The 24,765-nt window shown below is 40.5% G+C and overlaps 1 protein-coding gene across 4 annotated transcripts in view; it reads left to right on the forward strand.

Annotated features, from left to right (window-relative positions):
- The first annotated feature begins 11,093 nt into the window (after positions 1-11,093).
- The window catches only part of LOC124606757 (VPS35 endosomal protein-sorting factor-like), a 99,466-nt gene continuing 85,794 nt past the window's right edge, over positions 11,094-24,765 (forward strand). The window contains exon 1 of one of the 4 annotated variants that reach the window (XM_047138807.1): positions 11,094-11,483. In XM_047138807.1, coding sequence (XP_046994763.1) covers positions 11,452-11,483 — 32 coding nt within the window. In that variant the 5' untranslated portion in view covers positions 11,094-11,451. Of the gene's footprint in view, positions 11,484-11,529; positions 11,667-12,721; positions 12,876-24,765 lie in introns of those variants that run through there. The other 3 variants (XM_047138810.1, XM_047138808.1, XM_047138809.1) reach the window with 3 other exon arrangements.

Consider the following 24,765-nt stretch of genomic DNA (forward strand, 5'->3'; position numbering starts at 1 on the left):
CCTGAAAAACTAAATTTCAATAGTCGCTGTTTCCACTGCAGGCAATGCGTGCTCCCGCTAAGGGCGTGTATTTACTGTGTTTAAAAATACTGGAATACAGAGTGGAATATGGAGAGAGCATGCACAATGTGAAAAACTAAATGGTGGCTTTCACCGTGACTAAGAGAAACAAACAAAACTGGGAGCGACAATTAACTTTCTGCAGGAAATTTGAGTTCACACACATTTCAATAACAATTCGAAATATGTAGCTTTCATGAGGGAAAAATTATGAGATAGCCCATATCCAATTCAGCTTTAAGGCAGAAATTACTTTATCCCGCCACACTGCTCCCTATTTTAAAAAGAGCTGCCGTCCACCAGCATCGTTTCTTCTTCTCCTTCGTCGTCGTTTACAGGCAATCGGCTTCTTGGAGTAAAATAACTGCTGCAAATTGACGACCGCTAAGTCCTCTTCTTCTCTCATAATATCGGCCGGCGAAATTGTAATTAAACGCTACATTGTAACAATAACAGAACGGGGGCAACGTCGGCAAGTTATCGGAGCCAGCTGCGATTCCATATGGCCGAATCCCTTTGTCCTAAGCCCTTCGTTTGGTGTGAATGAGAAACCGAACGCCAATGCTTTGGCTACCAACGTTTGGTCGAAATCCCGTATGTGTCGTTCGTTGTACTTCGCTGGCCTAGTGTGTACGCGCCTTTACGAGAGTAATACCCACTACAGATTCAAAAACGCGACAACTAGGAAACTGAGAGTCCCATGCACATTTTCACGAAGACTGGTCTACAGGCTACACAAAACTCCATCGCCCTCATATATAGTTGATACAGCTGTGGTGGGGAACTCCCTGCAATTCACAGAACACACATCGCTATACAGGACTGCAAATGACTCATCTCAGTATACGTAAATAACAGACATCTACACACACACGTTTTCAGGAGATATGTAAATCAAATTTGATGAATTGTAATGCTGATTGTACAGGAAAATTTGTTATAATATAGTTCGTACAGACGTGTGGGACGCTTTGGTTTAGTTAGTTTAGTACCATACTGGCGAATGTAGTAGATTCAGAAGATTCAAAAGCAGGCCCCACGGCGAGTTCTATAAGGTAGATTCATACTCTAGATTGCAATAGGTCCATATAGGGGCGAAATAACGGTTGCCTTGCTTTCAACTACCTAGTTTCATTAATTGACTTTTCCGTCGGTGCTTGGCAGATCATGATAATAATATTAAAAAGTATTTTTCCTCTTTAATATTACCTAGTTTCAAGTACTTTCCAATGTTATCCAATTACCACTTTCCATACACCTAGATCATCATAAATAGGAGAGATTTTTAGGATTTATGGCAGGGTAAAGAATACAAATACAAGCATTCTTGTACAAAACCTTCTACTTATGCATTTACATACAGAAAATATCTCTCTTTATTTTTGCTTGGCGTATTTTAAATAATATCCAAATTAATTTTTGACTTATAATTTAAATACACATCTGAATCGTGTATTTCTTTCTCCAAACAGTAATTTGACAAATATAGAGAAGATATATTCTCGAATTCTGCAAGCCGACGTACAATGCTGTATATCTTAGTACCCATAGTTTTCATCATTTAGTCCAGAATAGAGCTGTTATAAATACACTGGTTCCGACGAGAATCACTTGGATTCCGAAATTAATCATTAGAGTACGTGTCCCGAAAGAACGGCTACTGTTCACGTGATATTACGTCAATGTTATCCGAGAAAAGGAAACATGAAAATTTGAACATTCACATGATGAGCTACCGACTGTATTCCTTCCTTTCTGTGGCGCTACATACAGCAAAATAGACATAGAGTCCTGCGAAGGCTAGGTATAAGACCTGTTTTCCGACCTTCTAAGAAGACAAAGGAGATGCTACGCTATGTTAAAGACAGTCTCGGTCACGTAATCCGTGGGATTTATAACATTCATTGTTAGTGCGTTAGCAATTACACCGGTCAGTCCGTCCTCACTGTTTCCGACTGTTGTGCAGAACATCATCGGCATATGAAAAATCGAGAACAGTGGAAATCTGCATGCTTAGAACAGCCTCACAAACAGACACGCTCCTATATACCGGGATTCTGTAACTAAAGAGTCTGTAGGCAATAGAATGTGCGACCTGAACGTCAATCGTGACAGCGGACCTAACCTGCATGGAAGCGAGCTCTCGATGCAGAGATGAGGCAGAGATACACTAATCAGCCAGAACATTAAACGACCGCCGACCTGCTACCGGTATAAACCCGTCCAGGCGATAGCAGCATCACCTGGCGAGGAATGACTGCAATGACTGCTAGTCAGACACACTCACGGTGCACGTAGTATAAGTGAGCGGGGCTGTCCGTGAGTAGAATGGGGAAGGCGCGCGATATATCTGAGTTTCACCGAGGGCAGATTGTGATGGCCTAGACCCTAGAGGCTCGACACGGGTATTTCGGCAACTGCACTACTTGCCGGGTGTTCGAGGAGTGCTGTGGTGGGTATCTTCAACACGTGACGAAACCGAGATGAAATTACTTCCGGACATCGTGGGGTTGGGCAACCACCTCTCATTACAGACGTCGGACGTCGTAGGCTGGGCAGACCAGTAGGACAGGACAGGTGGCTGATTGTGGCGGAACTAACATCAGACTTTAATGGTGGGCACAGTACAAGTGTGTCTGAACACACAGTGCACAGAACACTCCTAACGATCGGCTTCCGCAGCCGGTGACCCATGCATGTACCAATACTAACACCGCGACATCAGCAATAGGGACTGAAATGGGCACGTGACCATCGGTACTGGACGTTGGCGCAGTGGCAAAGCGTTGCTTGGTCTGATGAATCCCGATACCTTCTTCATCATACCGGTGGGAGGGCGCGAATCTGACGTCTACCAGCGGAATAACTCCTTGGCGCATGTACTGCAGGACGGAGACAAGCTGGCGGCGGCTCCATTATCCTCAGGGGAACATTCACGTGGGCATCCAGGGGTCCAGTCGAGTTTGTGCAAGACGAGGAGTATCGAACACTGATTGCAGAGCATGGCGATCATGTTCCTGACGGTAGTGGCAGTTTTGAATAAGATAATAAGATAATTCGCCATGTCACGAGGCCAGTAGTGTGATGGAGTGGTTGGAGGAACACAGTGGCGAGTTCCAACTGATCTGCAGTCCCCCCCCCCCCCCCCCCCAGCTCGCCAGATCTGAACCCAATCGATCACATCTGGGATGTACCCCGGGCATGGATGAGTGTGATGTCCTTAGGTTAGTTAGGTTTAAGTAGTTCTAGGTTCTAGGGGACTGAAGACCTCAGATGTTAAGTCCCATAGTGCTCAGAGCCATTTGAACCATTTTGGGAATAAGGTGACGTGTGTGCAGATGTGGTCCAGTTCCCTCCAGCGACCTACCAGGAGCTCATTGCTTCCATGCCATGATACGTTGCCAAAAGTGACACATCGGTTATTGTGATAAGTGTATTCGTCGTAATGTTTACACTACTAAGGGAGCGCTGGCGCCACCAGCAAGGACGTTGATACCATCAGCGACAGCACTACGTAATTACCGACTAATCAGAGGCCGTCCATGGACTACATAAGGCCACTCCGGCAGCAGTTTTGACAATCAGTTGCTGCTGACGAAGGTGATGGAGGTAATCGCCGAAAGCTTGAAATTTTACCCTGAATTCACAAGGCAAGAAATACGAGAGTGCTTTCTGTTCATATTGCATATTAATGAGCTGGCGGACTATATCAACAATACTCTTAGACTTTTGCGGATGACGCTGTTATCTATAATGAAGTCCTATCTACAGTATGATCCATTATTATATCGCTTTTTTTTTTATTTTACTGCTGTTCTACCACAAACAATGTAAGATCAATCACTCTAGCATTTTATTATGTTCTTCTATGCCATTGTGAAATTGTTATGTACTTGTTTGTTGCAGCTCTAGCCACAAATTAAGTGAAGGTGGCGCAGAGACTACACATTTCTATCTGTGTTCGGATTACAGCTAGGGTGGAAATATGGCAACAGTGACGGAGATGGCGGAGGGGAAGGCACATGACTCTGGACGTGAAAACAATAAAGAGACTGCATCCGAGTTTGTTACGTACTGCTGTGGCCACTAAGCAAAGGGGTGCTGGGACCCCAAAGAGAATTATCATAGAAGAGGCTAAAGCCAGCTCTGCTGCAGCGTTTGTGCGTAGTCCCAAGAAGTGCCTGTGACAATATCAGAGGGAAACTGGTTTATCACTTGGTTCAGTTCAATGGATAATGAAGGAGATCGACTGGAGACCATGGAAACCACACATTGTCCAAGCATTGTCACCTCAAAATTGATGTTACGATGGAGTTTGGTGAATCCTCATTACAACAGGTGGAAGAAGAACCAGATATCCTGGGTAACATTTTATGGTCAGACAAAGCCGTGTTCCACGTGGGTGGGTTCATAAATCGCCATACATCTATTACTGGGCTCCTACAAACGACAGTTGTGGAGTTACGATTGATAATTGCATTCACGTCCTTTGTTAACTGTTTGATGTGGTATGAATATGCAGAAACTTTTAATTCGTCCCCTTGTTTTAACCTGGGACTTAATGCATGGTGGGACACCTCCCCATTTTGCATTGATTCCGCAAGAATGGCTTAACAGAGCTTTTGCAGGTCGCTTTATTGGACGCCACAGAAATGTTGAATGGCTAACGAGAAGTCCAGACCTGGCGCCATTGGATTTTTTCGTCTGAGGATATTTGAAAGAGAAAACGTATGCCAGAAAACAGCATGGTTTGGACACTTTAGAAGCAGGCAACAGAGAAGAATGTATGTGGGTACCAAACGATATGTTGCAATGGTCTATCAGGAACGTTGCATTCCGACCACAATGGTGTGTTACTAATGCTGCTGCCTACGTGAAAATATGTATTGGCAAAGACCATAGTACATAACAGAACTGAAAACAACCATGTCACATTGTTAATGAGTGAATAATAGTTAAATAAAAATAGGTACATAGTAGTGGAACACCATGTATGTACACAAACAGCTGCACAGAATTCCAGTCAGATCGTGATAACATTTCAAAGTGGTACACAGATAGGCAACTTGCTTTAAATATACAGAAATATAAAATATTACAGTTCACAAAATGCACGGAAGTAATATCCTATAACTAAAGTACTAGCGAGTCACAACTGTAATAAGTCATCACTTTCATGAATACCTGGGTGTAACAATTTTTTATGAAATGGACTGTTTACAAAGGCTCAGTCACAGGTAAAGCAAGTAGCAGACTTTTGTTCATTGACGGGATACGAGGAGACAAAGGAGACTGTTTATAATTTTTTTGCCTCCCATTTTAGAATATTGCCTAATTCTGTGGGACCAATCCAACTATGACCAACAGGAGATGCTGGATGCTGAGAGTGTGTCACAGAAATGATGAAAAACCGGATGTAGAGGACACTTGAAGACAAGGCACCAATCATAAAGTGAAACCATACTTTCAGAGTTCCAGTAACCATTACTGAGGGCTCTAGAAGTATACTTTAGCCTTTAAATATTGCTCCCACAAGGACTGCTAACATTAGATTAGACTAATTACAACACATACACAGAAACATTTAAGCAGTTATTTTCCCTCCTCTCCGAAAGCGATTGGCATGGAAAGAACTATAACATGTGATATCATGCTACATACCCTCTAGTGCATGCAGTGCACAGTAGTCTGCAAAGTATGTATGTAGATGTAGCTAATTTCCAGAAGAAACATTCCCCCTCCCTCCCTGCACAACTTAATCACAACTAATACAGCTTTTGTCTATGCACACTATGCGCCTAGCTGAGATTACATTCAGCTTACACTGTAGAGCGATTGTAGAAGACACTGAAGACCGAGTAACATGTCCAGTTTTAACGATAGTAGTGCTAGTCTACATCTTATCTATGTACCCAATTTCCTCAATTAGCACATCTTACCTTAAGGAAATTTGTTTCAATAAAATGGTATAGCATACTGCAGAGGCAGTATATACTCCATGTAAAATAACTTTTTCATACACATTTGTAATTAATCAGAGTTGTATATGCAGGTTAGAATGAGATCCTGCATAGGGTGCTATATTCCTTTGTATTGTCTAGAGTACTACACACCCTCATAATTTTTTTTACTCTGTGTATTTTCTGTCGAAATCCATATAATGTATACTGTCTTTGAATGAATAAACTAATACTACTCCATGTATGAGGGGCGTTTGAAAAATCCATGCAAAGTCTCAGAGATGGCAGCACTGGCATGTATTGAGGTCATGTTTAGTTAGTAGCATCTTTGGAAAGAACGCACACGAAGTTTCAGCCATATTGGTCTATTTCTTTGTGTTTGGCATTCGTGTGAATCAAGGAAGTCGAGTGATTGTCAAAAAATGGACGAAAAAGAATTTTGTGTGGTGAATAAACATTACTTTATGAAAGGCAAAACACCTCAGGAGACTACAGAGAAGCTTGATAAACATTACGGTGACTCTGCACCTTCGATTAGAACAGTTTATAAGTGGTCTCAAAATTTTCGGAGTAGCCATACAGGCGCAAGCGATGCTGAACCTTCTGGACGCCCTGTGGAGGTTACAACTCCAGAAATCATTGATAAAATCCATGATATGGTGATGGATGACTGAAGAGTTAAGCTGCGTGAGATTGCTAGTGCTGTGGCCATTTTGAATGAACTGGTACATAATATTTTGCATAAACATTTGGACATGAGAGAGCTATCCACAAGATGGGTTCTGCGATTGCTCACGCTTGACCAAAAACGGAATCGTGTGAAGTGTTGCAAAGATGGTTAGCAGCTGTTTAGGAAGAATCCGCAGGACTTGAAGCATCGTTTCGTCACTGTGGATGAAACATGGATACATTACTATACTCTTGAGACCAAACAACAATCTAAACAATGGGTTACCAAGGGAGAATCTGCACCAAAAAAGGCGAAGACCATTCCTTTGGCCAGAAAGGTTATGGCGACTTTTGGGACTTTTGGGATTCACTAAGGATAATCCTCATCGACTATCTGGAAAAGGGTAAAACGATTACAGTTGAATATTATTCATCATTACTGGAGCGTTTGAATACAGAGCTGCAAGAAAAACGCAGCGATTGGACCACAAAAAAGTCATTTTCCATCACGACAAAGCACCAGCACATATCTCAGCAGTTGTGGTCGCAAAATTAATGGAAATAAGATTCCAAGTCGTTTCAGATCCCCCCTATTCTCCAGACGTGGCTCCTTCAGACTACTATTTGTTCCCTAATTTGAAGAAATGGCTGTTGGGCTAAATATTTTATTCAGACAAGGAGGTGATTGCAGCAACTAATAGCTATTTTGCAGAATTAGACAATTCCTATTATTTGGAAGGGATTAACACATTAGAACAGCATTGGAGGAAGTGTATAAGTCTAAAAGGAGACTATGTCGAAAAGTAAAAATGGTTTACCCAAACACGTAAGTAGTTTTAATTTTAGCATGGACTTTTCAAATGCCCCTCGTAGGTGGCATTAATTGTCGAGAATCAAGCTTAGGAAGCCTTAATTAGAAGCTGAACTGCATACTACAAATGATGTAAGGTTGCTTTTTCATAGGCACAGGAAGACACAATATAATAATATTTAGACATACCTGCTATACAGAAAAAGGAAAAATTCACTCTGTGATAACCTGAAAGATTATATCACTCCAGGGGTACAGGAAAATATAAAATGAAATAACTGATAGTGATGGACTCACAGATGAAACAGTAAGAATGTTTTTAATAATAAATCAAAAGATATTTCTCGAATATGGCTCTTTCTCTCTCTCTCTCTCTCTCTCTCTCTCTCTCTGTCTCTCTCTCTCTCTCTCTCTCTCTCACACACACACACACACACACACACACACACACACACACACACACACACACACACACACACACACACACACACACACGCAGTAAATGAATTTGTTCATAAGAATTTATTACAGTTAATAAATAAATGTAAATTACTCTATGGTACAGTAGTGGACGACTCATACAATAGCAGGGACGAAACTAGAAAAAGACATTTTTATGTAATTTAACATTTGACAGAAGACAAAACATTAAGACATATTATCTGAAGGAAGTTTGATCTAAAATACGTTCTTCAAAGGCAAGCAGAGCAGAAAAAAAGAGTGGTAACATACCAAACGAGATTTGTTATAATTTATTAAACAATAAAGGAACTTGCAGGATGTGATTTAGTCATATTGCAACTGAGAATAGTATCTCACCTGAGCAACAATAATATCCTCAGAAAATCACAGTTTGGATTTCAGAAGAGTTGTTCTACTGAGAAAGCCACTTACATGTTCACTCACGAATTTTTACAAGCACTAAATAATAAAATAGTGCTGATTGGTATTTTCTGCGATCTTTCTAATGCATTTGTCTGCCTTGATCACAATATTCACTCAGATAAATTGACGTTTTGTAGAATTGATAGTACAGCCATCCCTTGGATAATGTCATATCTAACCGAAATAATGCAGAAAGTTGTCCTTAGTAATTCAGCCTGTGGAGTCTAGGGGATTATTCTACTGGGGAGAAATCACTTATATACCGAGCGAGGTGGCGCAGTAGTTAGACACTGGACTCGCATTCAGAAGGACGACGGTTCAATCCCAGGTCCGGCCATCCTGATTTAGGTTTTCCGTGATTTTCCTAAATCACTCCAGGCAAATGCCGGGATGGTTCCTCTGAAAGGGCACAGCCGACTTCCTTCCCCACCCTTCCCTAATCCGATGAGACCGATGACCACGTTGTCTGGTCTCCTTCCCCAAACCAACCAACCAACCAATTAAATCACTTATAGAGTTCTTCAAGGCTCAATCTTAGGTTCCCTATTGTTCCTCATATACGTGAATGATTTTTCATCTAACATACAAGAAGCACAACTGGTTATTTTTGAATATGACACTAGTCTTATAATCAATCCAAACATACATACAAACTCAGAAAAAGTTGTAGACAATGTTGTTAAAAGTATCATTGATTTTCTGCATATCATCTCATCCTGAATTTTAAAAAGACACAACATATTCAGTTCTGCACATCTAGGGATACTACACTAATGATAAGTGTAACGCATAACTAGAATAGAAACTTCAAAGGATGTGGGTTGCAGTAAGTACTGGGAGATGAAGAAGCTTGCACAGGATAGGGTGGCATGGAGAGCTGCATCAAACCAGTCTCAGGACTGAAGACCACAACAACAACTGGAAAAAGCACATTTTGGAGCTCCTGAAACAACTTAATTCAGCCACATTCGCACTTAGTATCATTGCATATCTAGGGGAGTGGCAAACTAGTATACTGAGATATTTTGCGTATTTTCATTCAATAATATCGTATGGAATTATGGTTTGGGTAACTCATCTTTATGAAAGAAAGTCTTCATTGCTCAAAATGGTGCTCCAAGAGTAATATATGGTGCACACCCACAATCATCTAGTGGAGCTATCTGACAGGAAGTGCTTGCCTGGCACAGAGCAAGGAATACCTCAGGTTGTTAAAAGAACATGGACTGAAGAAATACAGCACGAAATTCAGAACCAGTACATTTTTGAGGAAGAGGAAGGATGTGTCTATGATCCTGGGACGGCAAATTAATCATAAGCATTGAAACAATTTAGTTTTGTTACTCCAAATTTCCAAAGCAGTTTTCTTGGAACAAATTTTTCAGCTCGGGAAGTGCTCTAGAGGCTCGACACATACTAGCTTTTTTTTAATGAAAGGTAACTAAATTTAGGGAGTCTTAGAGATACCTTTTTTATTCGAATTTAAAATTTATTTTTAAGCCTTTGAACTTAGTAAAACATTCCAAGAAATTGACATGTTCTACAAACAGCTGCCATTTTTTCGAGGTATTTTTCAAAACCCCATCATGATAACTCCCCAGGTTCATTCTAATTAAAGAATTTTCTATTTTTATGGGTTTCAGAAATAGCCACAAGTCCATACAATGCTTCACTCAAATAGGATAGGGCACAAGGCTCATACTTTGACAAGGGGTGCAAATGCCATTTTTAATTTGTTAGAAAAAAATCGTATATGAATGGTTGTATAATAAAGTGGAGAAACCTCTATTTTCATAAAAATAAGCATTCTGTTTAAAAAAATATTAATTTCACCCATTTCACATGCCATTCGATGAGAACCTTCCCTTAACACTACCTGAGTTACCTTGATCCACAAAGCATTTGCATTCCGTTAGTCAAGCTCACAACAAGGACTTTAATATTACACAAAAGACCTTTGAAGGCCCCTTAGAACTGTAATGAGTAATAAGGTGTAGATATAACTGTGTTGCTTATACATTGTGGAAGTAAGTGAATTACCGAAATTCTGCAGATGAAAAAAGGGAAAAATGAAAAGAGGAGAAAGGTATTTTATGAGTGGAGTGAGGCGGTGCAGCAGGAGCCTTTCAACTACTTGCCTCATTTTGTTAATTATTACTCTTCTTCTTGTTGACATTGTTTTGTTTCATCACCAATATTATTTAATGATCTGATCGATGAAATTTATTAAGCGCAATGGATTGAGACATCAGTAGTCGTTCACCGGGCATTACATATATTATTGAGTCACTGTAACAAAACAACGCCGCAAGCTTCCAATAAAACTTAAATCTTGGACTATATTTCCTACATGCAAATTACTATTCAATATTCTTCCAACGCTCTTCAGTACATTAGTTGGCTTTCTGCGACAAGGAGTTCGGAACCGTCCGTATCTGAAGACACCACATAACGACTACCCTGCTGCCGCGTTCGAAGACTTGCAGCAGTAAAAACTCATTGTTGAGCCCAGAGATGACTGCCGCGCCTTGTCACCATCTCCCAGAGGTTGTATTTGCTGTCGTATAGTGACGTCACAAACTGCACTTGTAAAGTAACAGAACACTGATTTCAACGTAATTTCACGCTTATTGCTTTAAGTTAAGCTATAGTGAATCATCTTATCAGTGACTTACCTTTTTCAAGGAGCTGTGATCAGACGATGGTTAATAGATTGGTTTATCCACAGTCTCCGTGAAAGGAACAACAAGGGCAAAAAAGGAAGATCACACGTTAGTACTCGGCTGAAGTGAAGAAATCTCGGAATCTGACGTTGCTTACAAACGTGAAATGTTTGCTGCATGCAGAGTTAGGAGTCTTAACATGCGACGCGGAAATTCATAGATGAAACCCTGAATGACTGCGGTCTCTGTTGCGCTATCAAAGATGTTGTAATAGCAACTGTCAAAGCAAGTAAACAAATATTTGCGTTTGCGAAACAGTGTTGTTATAGAATGTTTCTGTATTGAGTTTTGTGTTTATTATTGCAGTGTTATAGCTTTCACAACATTCTTAGACGCTAACAAAATGAGTGCTGTTCGCCAGTCTTCATGTGAATGGTGAGGTTATGTGTATAACAGTTTTCCATCCGATAAGACTGATTCATTTTCCACATTGGCACAACAACACCACCGCTTTATAATATAAATAACAAAGTGCAATTAGTGCTACTGTTGTCAAAAACTTGTGTGTTCTGTTTTTTAAAGCGGCGGTGACATGTGTCATTCGTACTACAAGTACCGGTAAATATATAGCAAATTTTGTCCTCGCTCTCGCATCTAATGACATACAAAAAAGCTGACAACCAAAAAAGTAAATATCAACTGACCTTACAACTATTTATCGATGGTTAATGACGAAATCATTTACAATAGTTATATAAGTGTTCATGAGCAAGATGTAATCGGTGGGAAATAAAAAGCAATCAAAAATTTGTTTTTTATTATCTTTCTGTTGCTAATATTGCGCTGTGCGGTTGTCAGAGTATCTCAAGAATTTTACACGAATACAAGCAATGAAAATTTTAAGTTAGACAATAAGAAAAATGTTGATATGCTTAGTAACCTTTGTTTTGATTAGTTATCGGTCGTCAGCCATTAACAACAGTTGACTATTCTAGTAGTAATATAGCGATGAGGCGCCGTGGTAAGAACACCGGACTAGGCTATATAACGTTCTGGAGCTGTGATGATCAAATTCCCGTTTGATCAATATCGTATGGATTTTTCATGATTTCCTTGGTTCATTTGAAGCTTTCGCCCAAAGCCCTTGGCCAGTTTACAACCTCATCCTTGGCCAGTCTGTACATATGCTCTGTCTTAACGATCTGTTCATCAACTGGGCATTATACCAGATTTTATTAGCCTTTCTAGTTAATTTATATTCGAACAATTAATAAGTCATTTGTATCACAGTTATTTATTCAGTATCTTATAAATACAATTCCTTCTAATGCAAGGCAGTATAGTACAGTGATATACAATGACAATGATCAGCAGCTGAATACTTTGATATAATTTCAAAGCCTATCCATTGCTTTTAAATCCAAACATCATGCCCATTACCTGTACACTTTTACATTTTTAGGCAAATTTTCTTTTAATAATGACTGATATTCAAAACTGTTTTGAGAATGGCAAATTAGATGCTCTTAGTGCCACCAAAAATTGTGTGTATGTCAATGGGATGATGGATGGTGACAGGAAGAGCATCCAGCCACACACTACTACTACTACTACTACTACTACTAACAGCCAAATCCAGATTGACATCCCAATCCCATGGAAACACAGTAGCCTATAAGGCCAGGAAATAGAAGAAGATGAGAGCAGAATGTCTGCCATGCCCTTATCAATGGCACCATCTCAGCATTTACCTTAGCAACTTCAGGAAACCATAGAAAACCCAAGTCAAGATTGGTGAATGGAGTATGAATCCTGCTCTTCCTGAATGTGAGTCTGGTGCATTACCACTGGCTTAGCCACTTTATGTGCTATAAGATTTGAAAAGAAAACATGTACATAATCTGCAAGGATCTTACATCATGCACAAGAAATATAATTATGATATAATAAGAACATGAAACTTTTTTATATTATTATTCTGAAAAATATACACACATGATCACATTATATAACATTTCTGAAAAATATAAACAGATGAACACCTACGAACATTAAATGCATCACAACTATTCTTGCAGAGATGTATTGCTCTGCATCTGAAACAGAGAAAACGGGAAACGGACAAGAGAAACATTTTTGTGCAATGACAGGCACATCATACATGGTACACCTGGTAACACATTAAAACTTTGGCCTACTTAACAAGAAATTGGGATCTAGTATTTCTGTAAGCTAACATATTCATTTACACCGTAGAAACATTTTGAATGAGAAAAGTTTAGTAGGCCTATCTCATGAGCAAAGAATGGTAATTGTGTACATTTTGAATGGATCCACGTTGTGAGTATTTCCTGTTCTTGAGAACCTGTCCTTCATATTTTCGGTTTATTCAACATATTCAAATATTGTTTTTGATATAGAATAACAAACGATAGATGTATAAATTAATAACTTTGCGTCCTCAGAGACTGATGAAAAGAGACAACTGACAGTCTTGCAGATTATAAACAACCTTGTTTGTTGTTTTGAAATGTTGAGAGTGTGAAGGGAATATCCTCATAAAAGTAGGCTATTTGAAATATGAAATCAGGGTAGTCAAAAATACAAAACTCAAAAATAATCATTGCTTACTCCATCTCCTAGTGTTCACTTGAGGTAAAATACCTGAAATATCTTTAGCTAGACATGTTGATTTTTCCTTTATGAGTTGCTGGATTCAAATCCTAGTTGACCTTCTACAAGAAACCAAAACAGATTTAATGATTTTGACATCTCTGTAGCCAAATTAACATCATTAATCAGAGTAATGTTGGCTGATGGTATATTATGGATGGACTGGAAGGAAAAGATTTAAAATACTTTGGAACTGTAATTGCTAGCATATCACTGTGAATACACTGAGGAAAATGCCTGCAAATCTATGAAGGAGAATAAAAAGAAACTAGGAAAAAATAGTAGGCTAATGTAATGCTCCACATAGATACACGGTTTTTCACTTTCAAGCCTGTTGACCTGCTGTGTTGCCAAGAGCAAAGTTTTATCTTAGCTACAGATTAGTTAACATCAATAGATGGCACAGCAGAAGAGTGGCAAGTAGCTTGGAGTACAATTTTTCTCAAGGTCTAACTGTTCATTAATTTTATCTCCAGTGCTTATAGAATATTGTCAACATTTACTGTTTTCAGTTTGTCAGGAGAGTTACCAGAGAGTATTTGGTTGCAGAAAGGATACAAATGTAGAAAAACCTGTACATGTCACACACAGAGATGGAAGAATATTTGAGACTGCTTCCATCAACAGAATATCGTAATGCATTAAACAGCCTGCAGTTCCAGTGGTCGTCTTGGTGCTCATACTCAAGCTGACCTTGCAGACCTTGTGTTCCCTCTTCCTGTTTCAGTTGAGCACCCATTTTCTCATTTAATTTTTTGTCCTTCGATTGTGGTGCTACAGTATTCCAACTGAATCTGACAAATATATTGAGAATGTCCATATAGTGGAGGATGTGACCTTATTTTTGACATGAATGCAATCATTCCACTTCATTTTTGTGGGGAATAAAATATGGGCTACACTTCTACCACACTAATTAATGTGTTGTACTGTGACACAGGTTTTTAATATGTACTCTTGGAACTGCGTTAACAGCAGAAGGATTCCAGTTTTTACTGTTGTTGGTAGCTGTTGAAGCAGAGCAAGTTATATTTCATTTACAACAGTTATGAAGAGCAAAAGTACTGCTTTATTCTGCGGAAACAGGAACATGGCTGTGACTCTTCAAGCTTTCGTATTAGATGTGTTCAGTTTATGGCTTTTGGGCCTACTGCTAGACCGAAACTTGTAAATCCCACAATATTTCTTTAAAGCAGGTGTTCAAGATCATCATGTGGTGGCTGTTGGTTACCGCTGCTGGAATTTCAGATATGTTGGCAGACCTAAGAGCCATGTGTTGGAGCTACATAAATGTATGTAGTCAATGTATTACAGCATTATAAGACAGAAGTTAGCACATTACATAACTGCAGTCCCTTTTTTAAATGGATTCTTCCATCACTTTTTGGTAGAACAATTCCATATTAACAATGGAGAATCCAGGATGGAATGTAACAGTATTATGAAAAGGATAGCTGCTACTCACCATATAGCAGAGATGCTGAGTCACAGGTAGGCACAACAAAAAGACTGTCGGAAAGTGAACTTTCAGCCAACAAGGCCTTCGTCGGAAACAGACAACTTACACACACGCACTCATGCAAATGCAACTCACACACACATGACCAGAGTCTGTGGCAGCTGACGCCAGGCTTAGACTTCACTAAAGATAACTGCATAATCCGCAAAAAGCCTGAGGTTACTATAAATATTGTCCACAAGATCATTGATACACAACACGAACAGCAAGGGTCGCAACACGCTTCTCTGGGGCACACCTGAAGTTCTACATCTAAACTCTTCAAACCACCGTGAGGTGCATGGCAGAGGTTACGTCCTATTGTACAAGTTATAAGGGTTTCTTCCAGTTTTATTCACGTATGAGGTGCGGGAAGATTGATTGTTGCAATGCCTCTGTGCATGCAGTGGTTATTTTTGATCTTATCCTTAGAATCCCTATGTGAGTAATATGTAGGAGGTTGTAGTATGTTCCATGAGGAATCATTTAAAGCCAGTTTTTGAAACTTTGTCAGTAGACTTTTTTGGGATAGTTTACACCTATCTTAAAAAGTCTTCCAGTTCAGTTCCTTCAGTATCTCTGATACTGATTAAACAAGCCTGTGACCATTCATGCTGCCCTTCTCTGTATGCCCCCTGCTAGTCCTATCTGGTACAGTCCCACACACTTGAGTAATATTCTAGAACCGGTCCATGAACGATTTCTAAACAATCTCCTTTGTAGATTTATTGTACATCCCCAATACTCCACCAAAAAAACAAAGTCTACCACCTGCTTTACCTATGGCTGAACCTATGTGATCATTCCATTTCAGATCCCTGCAAAGTGTTACACCCAGGTATTTATATGACTTGGCCGATTCCAGCAGTGACTCATTGATATTATAGTTACAGGCTACTATGTTTTTTCGTTTTGTGAAGTGCAAAATTTTACATTTCTGAACATTTAAAGCAAGTTGCCAGCCTGTGCATTACTTTGAAATCTTATCAAGATCTGACTGAATATTAATCCAGATTCTTTCAGATACTACTTCATTATACATAACTGCATCATCTGCAAAAGCCTGATTTTAGTATTAATATCTTCTGCAATGTTGTAAATATACAACATGAATAACAAGGGCCCCAGCACACTTCCCTGGGACACACCCAAAGTTACTTCTACATCTTATGATGACTCTCCAGCCAAGATAACATGTTGCATCCTCCCTACCAAAAAGTCCTCAAGCCAGTCACAAATTTCACTTGATAGCCCTTATTATCATACTTTTGACAATAAGCATAGGTGTGGTACTGCGTCAGTTACTTTTTGGAAATCAAGTACTACAGAATCTACCTGATTGCCTTGGTCAAAAACTTTCAGTATGTTATGTGAGAAAAGTGTGAGTGGGATATCACATGATGTTTTCAAAGTCCATGCTGGTTGGCATTGAGGAGGCGATTCTGTTCAAGATACCTCATTAAATTTGAGCTCAAAATATGTTCTAAGATTCTACAACAAGTTGATGTCAAGGATATTGGATGGCAGTTTTGTGAATCACTTCTACTACCCTTCTTGTAGACAAGTGTGATGTACTTTCTTCCAAGAAGTTGGCATGGGTTTTTGTTTGAGGAATCTAAGATAGATTATAGTTGGAAGAGGGGCAAACTCAGCTGCAAAATCAGTACAGAATTTGGTAGGGATTCCATCGGGCCCTGGAACTTTGTTCAGTTTTAAAGATTTCACGTATTTCTCATTACCACTGACACCAGAACTCGTTTCACTCAATTTTTAGTAGTATAAAGATTAAATTTGGGCAATTCTCCTGTTGTTGTTTTTTTTTTCTTGTAAAGGAATGTTTGAAAACAGAGTTAAGCATTTCACTTTTGCTTTGCTACTCTCAGTTTCAGATCCTGTTTCATTCTCTAGGAAGTGGAATTAACTTTGGTGCCGCTAACAGCCTGTCAATACAACCAGAATTTGTTTGGGTTTTGTGAAAGATCATTTGACTGTATTCTTCTACAGTAGTCACTGTAGGCTACACGCATTGTTCTCTTGACAGCCAATTGCATTTCATTCAGCATCTCTCTGTCTATTGCCCTATGCTTTGTTTTACACCTATTATGCAATAATCTCTGTTTAAAGGTTTCTTTACCGTGACTGTATACCATAGAGGATCCCTCCCATTATGAACTGCTGTGCTGGGTCCATATCTATTCACTGCATTATCAGCTATCATTCCTCTACATGCTTCTGCCCCGTGCTAAAAGTTTCAAGTTACAGCATTCATTCATCGGCCAACTCCCTTGCTTCTTCATTCCTAGTGATGAGGTTTTTCACACAGTCACTCTGAGTATTATTCGGTTGAAACGATAACAGTGTATCAATTGTTGTTCTGGCCTCACAGCCTTGGTGCAGAAGGAAAGGTGTTAAGCCTGTATCTCGCTTCGCTGTTTTGTATGCGAATGTCATGACAGGCAGTGTTGTATCTTGATCTCTCCGCTCAACATCAATGTACATCAAGAACATATCAGCCAATGTCTTATTAAAGCATTGTGCGAGAACCTACATCCGTGGATGGTAAGCAGTTGTCATACTATGGGTGATGTCACAATGTGAAACTGCCTTTGTTACTAGTCTCTTGTGGAAAACTTTCCAACAATCAGAGTGTTGAGGGAGCAGGATGGCCTAAGTGTTGAACTGATATCTTCTGCAAGTAACCTTGTAATTTCTGGAACTTCAGCAGTTAGCACAGCATTGGTGACAGCATGGCAAGTGAGGTAATTAGGATAGACTATTGTCCGTCTATTCCTATTCGTGAACTTCAAGAACCTCCACAAGAGGTTGATTCCAGTTTTGTGGAATGGCACTGTTGCAGGCGAGTTTGGTACAAAATGCTCCAAAGATAATTCCAGCTGTGCTTTGTTGTTGGAATACTTTGCAGTGGCTCACATACTGTCTAACAGATCCATAGAGACTTAGCCAGTGATACCTGTATCTGTTTCTTTAGTCTTTATGAACAGATGTTGGAGTGTCTTGGAAAAACTTCAGGATTGCTGGCCATAGCTGAGTTGGAATGACAAATAACCGTTTCTGCCCCATTGGATCATAGTTCCTCATACACAGTGCTCTGTTAATTAATTGGAATTCTCCTTCGGTTGGTTTGTCCACCTTCAAGGCTTCTGTCTTTCCAGCAGAGCTGGATCATCCCTCTGTTCAGCAGCAGTGTCATTTAATGCAGTGATGATTGAGATTTCATCAATTCTGATGTGTTCTGCCAAAGTATGTCTTGTAAAGAAGTTCCCAAATTTATTGCCCTCCAGGAAATTCGTCACACTCAGATTATTCTCGTGATCGAGAGCTGATTCTCTCTCTCTCTCTGTCTCACACACACACACACACACACACACACACACACACACACACACACACACACACAATACAAAGGAATTATCTGAATGGGACAGAAATCGGTATATGCAATGTACACATGTACAAACAAATGATGATGAATACAACAATTTCAGAAAAATTGGATGATTTATTCAAGAGAAAGAGCTTCGCAAACTGAGCAAGTCAATAATGCTTTGGTCCACCTCTGGCCCTTATGCAAGCAGTAATTCGGCTTGCCATTGATTGATAGAGGATGTTAGATCATCAATATCCCAAGCTGGTTGGGGGTCGCTGCCCATAATGATTCAACCTTTGTCAATTGGGGAGAAATCTGACGACCTTGCTGGCCCAGGTGGGATTTGGCAGTACGAAGACAAGCAGTAGAAGCTCTCACCATGTGCAGGTGGGCATTATCTTGCTGAAGTGTAAGTTCAAGATGGCTTTCCATGAAAGACAACAAAATGGAGTGTAAGATATCACTGACATGCCACTGTGCTGTGTATGATAACTGAAGGGGTCCTGCTATGAAACAAAATAGCACCACAGACCATCACTCATGACTGTCAGGCCATTTGGTGGATGACAATTGGGTTGATATCCACTCCTGTCCTGGGCATCTCCAGGCTTATATTTGCTGGTAATTGGGGCTCAATTTGAAGCAGGACTCATCACTGTAGACAATTCTTCTCTAGTCAGTGAGATTCCAGACTGACACATTATCGACCTGCTAAATTTGCAAAGCTCTTTCTCTTGAATAAATAATGCAGTGTTTCTGAAATTGTAATAATTTGTTTGTCTGTATGTGTATGTCACATCTACTAACTTCCATCCCATCCAGGTAATTCCTTCATAGTGGTTTTCTTTTATTTTCTGAAGAGTGTATTCAGTGGGTCTGAATGTATAACGTATATCAGAAAGACGGATCAGACATCATAGATGGGGAGTGTTCATTGCAGTTGATGAAAATACTGTCTCCTATGATGTCAGTTTTGAGTGTGGCTGTGAAGTTACCTGGACATGTATAATATGTATAGGTAAAATCAAGTTAATTGTTGGATGTTTCTACTGACTGTCCGATTCTGCCATAATAGTTTTAGAGTCTTTCAGAGAAAATCTATGCTCTGTACCACAGAAATACCCAGATCATGCAGTATTAGTTGGAGGCAACTTTAACCTACTGAGTGTAGACTGGGACATCTATAGATTCCTTGTGGAGAGTACAGACAGGCAATCTTGTGAAGTTCTTTTGGACACGTCTTCTGAAATCTGTCTTGAACAGCTAGTTCGACAGCCTGCATGCAGTGGAAATATTTTAGACCTTGTTGCTACAAACCTTATCGATGGTGTCACTATAGTGGCAGGGAATAGTGATCATGATGTCATCACAGCAATGGTGGTTATCAAAGTTAATAAATCAATCTGCTAGAAAGAGCAGATAAGCAGTTGGTAGCATCCAACTTAAACAATAAACAGAGATCATTTAGTTCCATTATGACTGAAAGTAGAGGAATTACGGGTCAAGTTAAATGGATTGTAAATCGCGCTCTGGAGAAGTGTATGCTGAGTAAGTAGATTAAGGAGGGGAAAAACCCACTGTGGTATAATAACAGACTTCAGTGACATAGACTGTTGCACATTTCTTTCAGAAGAGAATGCACTAAAACAATAGGCAAAAGTTAGCAGAGATTTGTGTGGGTGTAAAAAGATCAATGTGCGAAGCATGCAACAACTACCGCTATCATACCTTAGCAGAGGATCTAACCGAAACTTGTGACAATTGTGGTCCTACATTAAATTGCTAAGCTTATCAAAGGCTTTTGTGCAGTCACTCATTGACCGTTATGATGTAGCAATAGAAGATAGCAAAAGGAAAGCTGAAGTTTAAAATTTTGTATTTAAGATATCATTCATGCAGGAGGATTGCACAAACATACTGCCATTTGACCATCGCACAGACTCCCTTATGGAGGACATAGTGGTAGTCACACCTGGTGCAGAGAAGCAACTGATAAAATTGAAAACAAGCCACCATATCTCGATGGAATCTCAGTTTGGCTGTGCAAGGAGCACTCTACGGCATTGGCCCCTTAATTAGCTTGCTTTTATTGGCACTCTTGCCCAGCACAAAGCCCCAAGTGACTGGAAAAAAAGTGCAGATTACCCCTGTATACAAGAAGCGATGCAAGAACTGGCCCACAGAATTACAGACCAATTTCCTTAACAGTGATTTGCTCAAGAATTCTTGAACATATTCTCATTTCAAATATAATAAAGCTCCTTGAGACAGAAAAGATCCTGTCCATAAACCAGCATAGTTTTCGAAAGTGTCACTCATGCAATACTCAGATTGCCCTTTTGTCACATGATAACCTGCAAACCATAGCTGAAAGGCAACAGGCAGATTCCATACTCCTAGATTTCAGAAAAGGGTTTGACAGGGTGCCACGCTAAAGACTGTTAGTGAAGGTACGAGTACACATAATAATTTCCAGATATGAGAATGGCTCAAAGACTTATTAAGTAATAGGATCCAGTACATTGTCCTCGATGGTGAGTGTCCTTTAGAGAAAAGGGTATCAAGTGTAATACTTGAGCGAAGTTTGATGGGACCACTATTATTCTCTCTCTATATATATAAATGAACCGATGGACAGGGTGAACAGCAGCCTCTGGCTGTTTGCTGATTATACTGTGGTGTACAGAAAGATGTCATCATTGAGTAGCTGTTGGAGGGTACGAGATAACTTAGGCAAAATTCCTAATTGGTGTTCTGATATACCGGCCTGACGAATTTGAAAGCTGAACACTTGGACCTAGACGACAGCCACTAGGTGGCACTCATAATATTTGTAATATTTGCGAGAGTTTCTGTTGCCGCCTCAGCACTAAGTGTGGGCCACACTCCATGCTTTGGCCTATCAGCACATACAGCCACACTATAAAGTCAGCTGCATTGAGGTCCAAATCTCAGTCATGTTCCGGCTACACTTATGTATCATTCCTTGTACACAGCATTGCTTGGTGTTACATATTGCTACGTCTAGGTTCTCGATTTGGCTTATACTTCGGACCTGTCACTGCATCATATTTTCTTGTTGTTCGTCCACTGTTATTGTTGTACTTGGTGACATTTGGCAACTTACAATTCGATGCCCTCAGCCAATCAGCCAGCACTTGCCAATTGTGTCATATTCTGGTTTGTATAAATCAGCAACGAGGAAAAAGATTAACAGTGTCTTATGGACGTGAAACTCATGCAACCCATGGAACAGTAACAGCAAGAGTTGCTCTGCAGCAGCAAACCAACCTGTTACGTCAGGAAATTCAGGTTTTGTCACAACACTTGCAGGTACAGAGTTGATAACCTGTTCAGGCTGTGATTGCTTCCCAGATAGAGTCCCACCCATTCTCGTTCCCACTGTTTAATGCCACCAAAGAAGATTAGGATACATATTTGCAGCAGCTGAAGCAGCACGTCACCACTTTTAGAGTTTCTGATGATGCACTTTAATGGTCACTCTTTCTTTCTTGGTCTGCCACAGAGACATTTTTCTTACTAAAGAAGTTGGCTCCCCTCTCAAATCCAGTTGTACTCACATTCAGGGAGATGTGTTCATTACTGTTGAACTGTTATGCACGATGATTCCATGTGGTCACATTGCGCCCTGAGTTACACAACCAATCTGGTTAGTGTTATTGCTTGTATGTGATGGATTTGCAAGGACTGAATCGACCGTGTGATTTCACATGCACAAACACATCGTGCAAAGCCTCATGCAGATTCCTTGATTTGAGATGGGGTGGTCTGATTGGAACCTGATCTGGAAGCATGCATGGTGCCCTCAACCTGGACAATGCTTCCTTGGATGATATTTTGAAAATCATGCTCTTTATCAAGATCACACAGGTACCAAATGAAAGTCTTATGGCTCGTCCCCTCTGGCAAGGGGTCGGAATTCTTGTAAGTCCTTTCTCCGATGGCGTTGGTGTGATCCATCACTTTTGTTTGTGTCAATGACCTCTGAGCAGCCAGTGAGTGTTTCACGATGCACCAGTATGTGAACAGTTCAGATCGCTGGGCACACTGCACTCATTATGGGAGGGATGGGCATCTCAGAACTGCCTGCTGTCAAGCATTGGGACAGTCAAATCTCACTCCCCACTTGCATCAAGAAACTGTGTATGAACTCCAGGCCATTATTCCCTAGGGCAGTTGCGGTTTCCCTGGTGAAACTGCCAACATTTGCTCAGCTGGGTTACCCAGTATTGGCCCTGCCCTCCTGCAAGTTGATTGTGTATGATAACAGTTCAATTCCCTTCAGATGTCAGTTCATGACTACAGGAGCATACAAGGTTTCGTGGCCAATAATGCTGTTCTTAGTCAATAAGCACTCAGCTAGCAACATTTTCCACCTGGATGCCTTCTTGCTGTTTGGGTTTTTCATCATGGATGAAGTTCAGGTGACATGGTCCCCTCCCAGGAACTTGATGACCTTTGTACCTCCTTTGCATCTCTGTTCTAACCTGCCTGGGGTGCTTCACCAATTTCGAGGTGCATATTTCTCTATGTCCAGATGCAGTGCCCTGTTTCTTTTGGGCACATCAGCTTCCAGCCTCCCTGCGGATGGTGATTAAGCTCGAAATTGATTGGCTTCATGAAGCTGACATAATTGCAGCTCTCAAAGCTACTGCTTGGACCATGCCCATGGTAGTAAAGAAATGAAACTGCTCCTTCTGGCTCTGTGGAGATTCTGGATCAACACTCAATGCCAGGGCACACATAGAAACCTACCCACTGCCATGTCTAGAGGATCTCCTCAGGAAGCTTGTTAGCAGTGAATATTTTTCTAAGATATTTACAGATCCCACTAGGTGAGGAATCACAACACATTATGGTAATCAATGCACCCTTCGGCTTGTACAAATGTAGACAGATGTTCTTGGGGATCTCTTCTGCTGCAGCAATCTTCCAGAGATACCTGGAACAGTTGAGCATGTGCATTCCTTCTTGTACTGATTAACTCAATGACTTAACAGTTACAGGTGCTACATGCCAAGACCACTGGCACAACTTTGCACCTTCTTCACAACATTGTGCGATGCTAGGCTCAAGTGTTGCACCCACAGAAATGAGTTTTTGAGGAGCAAGCAGAGTACCTTGCTCACTTGCTCAACAGACGGGATTAAGTCCATTGACCACAACAATGCAGCTGTTGACTCTCTCCCACATTGCCAAAACCTATAGGAACTGCATGCTTTTTTGGGTAAAGTGAATTATTATTTTAAGTTCCTCCTGCAAGCAGCACACATTATGCACCTATTCACCCAGTTGCAGAAGAAGGGTGCTCAGTTCCAGCAGTCGGCTGCCAGCTGAAGGACGTATTACGCTCAGTGCCCTGACTGATGCCCTTTTCTCTATAACATTCTCTAGCTTTGACTGTTGATGCTTCCCCTCATGGCATTCATGTATGGTTGGCGCATCATAACGATGATGGTACTGAGCAACTCATCACCTGCATGTCAAAGACATAGTTTGAGAAAGAGGCTTTGGAGACAATCTTTGCCATGAAGAAATTACCTCTTTGGTACTAAATTACCCTCTTTATTGACTGCAAACCCTTGGTAGTGCTCTTTGGGGCACATTCACAGCTTCCAGAGCGGACGGCTCAAAGGCCCCTTACTTCTTAGAATTACACAATCAAGTATAAGCCTATTGTGCAACATGCAAATGCAATCCGCTCTCTCATCTACCTTCAGGACCAGACCAAGCATTTGAGCAACAGGAGATATCCTGTTTCCACACTGACGTCGAATGACAATGCACCTTGGATGGGATTCCCACTACTGCTGCTCACATTGCTGCATCATTATGTGCAAAATGGGTGGCCCACTTATTTTTCCAAATATGCTGATCCAGAACTCAGGGCCTGGGGTCCCCTTTCTCATCATTTGTGTGTTGTCTCTGATGTTCTCCTGCGGCATGTTGCCATGTTGTCATCGTGAATACCTTATGCCCTCATATCTTGGAACTCCGCCATTGTGAGCACTGGAGTATGTTATGGATGAAGGCTCTTGCCAGGCAATGTGCCTCCCTGGCTAGGACTGAAGAGAGATGTTGATGCCATGATGTGTAGCTGTTCTACATGTGCCCAATGTCAGGCTGCTCCACTTTGA

The sequence above is a fragment of the Schistocerca americana genome, chromosome 3 (assembly GCF_021461395.2).
Source record: "Schistocerca americana isolate TAMUIC-IGC-003095 chromosome 3, iqSchAmer2.1, whole genome shotgun sequence".
Taxonomy (NCBI): Eukaryota; Metazoa; Arthropoda; class Insecta; order Orthoptera; family Acrididae; genus Schistocerca; species Schistocerca americana.